At 57.0% G+C, this 4,600-nt stretch overlaps 3 protein-coding genes across 3 annotated transcripts; 2 read left to right on the forward strand and 1 right to left on the reverse strand.

Moving 5' to 3' along the window:
- Positions 1–35: 35 nt before the first annotated feature.
- SDRG_17333 (hypothetical protein) lies at positions 36–644 on the reverse strand (the record flags this gene model as incomplete). The annotated part of the gene is made up of 1 exon (XM_008623574.1): positions 36–644. A coding segment is annotated over exon 1 (597 nt), but the record flags the coding sequence as incomplete, so codon positions are not given.
- A 1,364-nt stretch (positions 645–2,008) lies between these two features.
- On the forward strand, positions 2,009–2,359 carry SDRG_17334 (hypothetical protein; the record flags this gene model as incomplete). Its single annotated transcript, XM_008623575.1, has 1 exon — positions 2,009–2,359. One exon carries the CDS (start codon positions 2,009–2,011, stop codon positions 2,357–2,359), a length of 351 nt encoding a protein of 116 aa, XP_008621797.1.
- Positions 2,360–2,434: 75 nt separating this feature from the next.
- On the forward strand, positions 2,435–4,199 carry SDRG_17335 (hypothetical protein; the record flags this gene model as incomplete). Its single annotated transcript, XM_008623576.1, has 3 exons — positions 2,435–2,489; positions 2,537–3,785; positions 3,830–4,199. The coding sequence occupies 3 exons, from the start codon at positions 2,435–2,437 to the stop codon at positions 4,197–4,199; spliced, it is 1,674 nt and encodes a 557-aa protein (XP_008621798.1).
- Between the last annotated feature and the right edge of the window lie 401 nt (positions 4,200–4,600).

Here is a 4,600-nt window from a genome sequence, read left to right on the forward strand (position 1 = left end):
GCGATGCGCTCGCGCTCGAGCTCCAGTTCCATGACGCGCAGCTGAAACTCCGCGTCCGTCGTCTTGCGGCTTGGCACTGGATTGTCGTCGTCGTCGTCGGATGCTGCGATGCTGGTCCGAGGTCGCTTGGGGCCGCGGGCTACTGGAGCTGGCGCTGGCGCTGGCTCTCGAACAAGACGCGCCGGTTCGTCGGGCTCGCTTCTTGGTGTCTTCTTGCTCATGATCTCCTTGGCCTTTGCCTTGTTGTGGTCGTCGATGCGCCTGACAATCTCGTCCAGAAGCCTAATCTTGGGCGTGTCGTTCTCGCCGGATGCGTATTTCGCCTGCTTCATGTACAGCCGGTGGGCCTCGATGAGCTTGAAGAAGCGACTGGACGCTTTCTTGCCGTTGACGCCTGGTCGTCCGAAGTCCGGAGCCTGGCTGATGCTGGCCGCGGTGGCATCCCAGGCCGCCATGAGGCCCCTCTCGGCCAAGAATGGGCGATCAGTGTTGGCCTGCGTGAGCAAGATGAGGTCGTCCTTGTGCGCCCACCACGTCGTCCTGGGTGCAGCTTCGACTGCGACGTCATGACGGTCGGTGGAGGCGTCGTTCTCGTCGTCCGAGCGGACGGCCGACTGGTCGGTGCTCTGCATGGCGCCAGCAGAAATAGAGATGGTCGAGACAGGTTAAATACGTTAAAACCTGTGCCGCATGAAATACGGGCCTTTTACCTCACGTGCCTGGACTCTACCCTATAGATTCTATGGACTGGCTCCATCGCATCTGCCTGTCGCCAGGTTCCAGGTCAAGCGGTCAAGCGGTCTTGCTGGCTCGTGGATAGAGCGTAACAGGGAAATTGAGAACCCCTGAATAGTTATGGTTTATATATTAATAGGTCCATAATCGACAAGTTCTCCACATCGATTCCTGCGAGCTGTCTGCATCCTTTTAGGGAGCGCATGGGACGAGCACGAGTTTGACTTCGCGAAGCTTCCGCGGAATGGCTTCGTTTGGGTACATCCGGATTTAAGGATGATATCCGGATGATGACGTGGCGTTTCGTGTGGCCAGCATCGAGGCACACAGATTTTGGCATCAAAGGGAATGTGGGTAGATGTTGCGAAAAAGTAACCTCCGCACTACGCGTTGTTAGATTTAGACAAGGGAATTCTCTTGGATTTAGATTACGTACGTCTTTGAGTAGACTACACACCAAGAAGCGGAGCCCGCGACTGCGTGTACGGCTTCTAGGCGCTTGAGTACATGGCGGCCGCGCAGATCGTTCTGCCATCGTCGTCGTCCTGTCGGTGCAAAAAAAACAAATGCGAATTGATGATTTCTTTGAGAATGCCACGGACCACGCAATTTCCACGCCAAGGTACATCGATCTCGTACTACCCTGGCCGTCGTTTGCGGCAGTTTTTAGTCGCCTGAACGGGATGCATCCAGACGGCTCGGCAACAAAACGTAGCACTTGAACAGCTGTGAATGAGAGCCGCAATAAAGACAGCGACGCGGGCTCTGGGAAGTTCCCAGAGCCCTTGGCGATGACGTTTTCCACCACGCACAGAACTCACACAATCTCAGCGCCGGTTAGTCTAGCCGGCTGGCTAAGTCGGCTAGCTCAGCCGACTAGCCGAAACCGCTTTCGATTCCAGGCCATCAGGGCTCACACGTGACCAGCCTCCGAGCAGTGACTACAGGCAGCGGTCAGCTCCAAGTTGTCGCGCCATCTCGACCGCAAGGGCTTCTCGTGTTGCATCTCGTCCGATTTGACCCATTCGGGGTGACATGCTGCACCCAAGGCCCTTTTGACGCGTAAAACGTTGGCGACGTCCACTGCTTTCTCGAGCTACAATAATAAAGTGCGAATGTTTTCATACAGCGTCGAGATTTAGTCCCGTTGCGTACTTGGTTTAACGCAGTTTAACGTGCACATTTCATGACAATCCCCGGCAATCCGGATAAACTACTTTGCAGCACGTCCATTGGCTGAATTGGCGCGCCACCCACAACTGGTCGCCCAACTATGGCAGCGACCTTCGTCAGCACCATCCTTGCGCAGCCCGCGATCGCATCGATCGTGTTTGCGTTTCAGCTTGGTGTCTATGAAGACGTGCGTACGGCCTTCCACGCCTGCAGCGAGCTCGACGAGTTCATCGCTGAGCAATGCTGCTACGTGTGCGACGCGTCCTTTGGCCAAGCGTTTGCGCCATCCGCCGAGTGGCCTTCCGATCCTACTACGGGGCCCGTCCGCTTTTCAGCGCTGGCTCTAAACAAGTCGCGCCGGGATGACCGCCTCCCGCTGCACGTGGCCATTTACAACGGTTTGTTGCCGCTGACCAAGCGCATTCTACGCTGCCGCCCGGACTTTGCATGAGAAGACGCCATCATCTTGGCCTTTCTGCGAAATTACCTCGACATTGTCGAGTTGCTGCTGAACACACGGGAGCAAATGTCCGAGCTCTATGAGCGCGTCAACTACGAAAATTACTCGGGCTGTTTTGTGGGTACGTTGCATGTATAATACCTGGACGACGCATAACACGTCATCTAGGGCACTCGATCCGGCGCTTCCCAGGTCCGTTTCTCGATACGCTCTTGGCGCGCGATGACACTAAAGGCGTGGCATTGCTGCAGCGCTTTGGCCCGAGCCCCGACGACTTTCCCGGACCCCAAAACCAACAAGACGACAAAACACCCGAAAAAGTCCGCCAAGCGGCCATCCAGGCGGCGACGCTCGAGAACGCAACGCTCGCACTCGACATGCTCCCATGGCTTCAGTACCCCGCCCTCTTCGACGATATTGCGGGCCGAGGCTTCTTGCCGCTCGTACGCTCGCTCCACGAACGCGGCGTCAACTGCTCGACGGACGCCATGAACAAGGCGGCGGCCAATGGCCATTTGGAGGTCGTTCGCTTTCTCCATGAGCATCGAAGCGAGGGCTGCACGACGGTGGCCATGGACGACGCAGCGACCAACGGCCATCTCGAGGTCGTGCAGTTTCTTCACGAGAACCGGACCGAAGGCTGCACGCATCTTGCGCTCAACTTTGCCATCGTCAATGGGCGCCTTAATGTCGTACGGTTTCTCATCGAGCACCGCACCGAGAGCGCGTGGGATGGATGTATTGGTCGTGCTGCTGGCAACGGCCACCTCGAGGTCCTTCAGTACCTCCACAGTCTCGGCTCGTATCGTTGGTCCAACTCTACCGTCGAAAGAGCGAGCGCTGGGGGCCATTTGGAGATTGTCCAGTTCCTCTTGGCCAACAGAACCGAAGAAAGGGCGTCCGACCTCACTCTTCGAAACGCGTTGACGCACGGGCATTACGCGACGGCCAAGTACCTCGTCTCACGCGGGTGCACGTGCGCGACGGCAAGTGTGGATTGGGACTGGAGTACCTTTGGCAAGCCCGAGATCATCGATGTCCTGCGACTCTTCATGGACCTTGGCGGTCCCTACGATGCCAAGTGGATGCGGGAAGCCTGCGCCAAGAACAACGTGCCGCTCGCTCGCTTTCTTGACGAGGTCGCGGGCAACTGCAATCATGGCCCGCCGCTCCGAGATGCCATGTCGCACAAGGCGTGGGACGCGGTGCGCTACCTTCTTGCCCACTTGACGACAAACGTCTCAGTCGATGAGCTCAAGCAAGTGCTCAGCTCCGGTCAATTTGATATCGCAACGCTAATTCTGCGCCGTCAACCACTGATCGGCAAAAACAAATATCTCCTCGGCTGGTTGGCGACCAACCACTACACGGAAGCGACGCGCTACCTCCTCGCTGCCGGCATTGGCAACCCGCGCAAGTGCCTCGTTGAGATGGAGGTCGTCGACAGCACATGACTGCGAGCAAACTCTTGCTGCCGCACTGCATGCACGCGATCGACCATCTCGACAACGTCAGCTTTCTTCTCGATCTGCTCGCGCTGCCCGACCGCCGCCGCAAGACGACCCTCCAGCTGATCACACACGAGCTCCTGGACCAAGGACGGCAGGCCAGCCAAACGATCGCGCTTCCAACCGACGTGGCAGCCCGCGCATCAACGCTGCTGGAGGCTGGCGCGGTTGTCGACTGGTCGTTGGCTCTTCTGATTAGCCATCTCCATGCGACAGACGCAACAGCCACCACCAAACAACTCAAGATCAAGGCGGCATTGATCGAAGACGCCGAGCTCAAGGCGCTGCTCGATCGCCTCCTCGTCAGCAAACGCAAGCGCTGAGCAAACGATATAGCTTTTCCATTAACTAATACTAGTAGAACACGATAGTCATGCGTGAAACGTTGTCCTGCTATGGCAACTCTTGCCTAGTCTCATCCCCTCTTGCTCACTACTAGTAATCCATAGCCGGGACATCCGCACAACGACCAGGCATTCAGAAGTTCATTGCAGTTGCCACGCCAAAGTGCATTTTTGCTCTTGCGTCCAGGTATGCCAACATCAGACGCTTGTCCTGTCTAATGTTTCGGCGTCAATGATTGGTACTAGTACGAGCCATTGGTACGAGCATGCAAGTGTCGATCGCGTTCGGGATCATGGTGTCGTCGATCGTCTCGGACGAGTTTCACAATCTCGTGCTCACGTTCGAGTCGTCACCGCGCTTCCATCACATTGACGGCGAC

This window comes from Saprolegnia diclina (assembly GCF_000281045.1).
Source record: "Saprolegnia diclina VS20 unplaced genomic scaffold supercont1.272, whole genome shotgun sequence".
NCBI classification, from domain to species: domain Eukaryota; phylum Oomycota; class Saprolegniomycetes; order Saprolegniales; family Saprolegniaceae; genus Saprolegnia; species Saprolegnia diclina.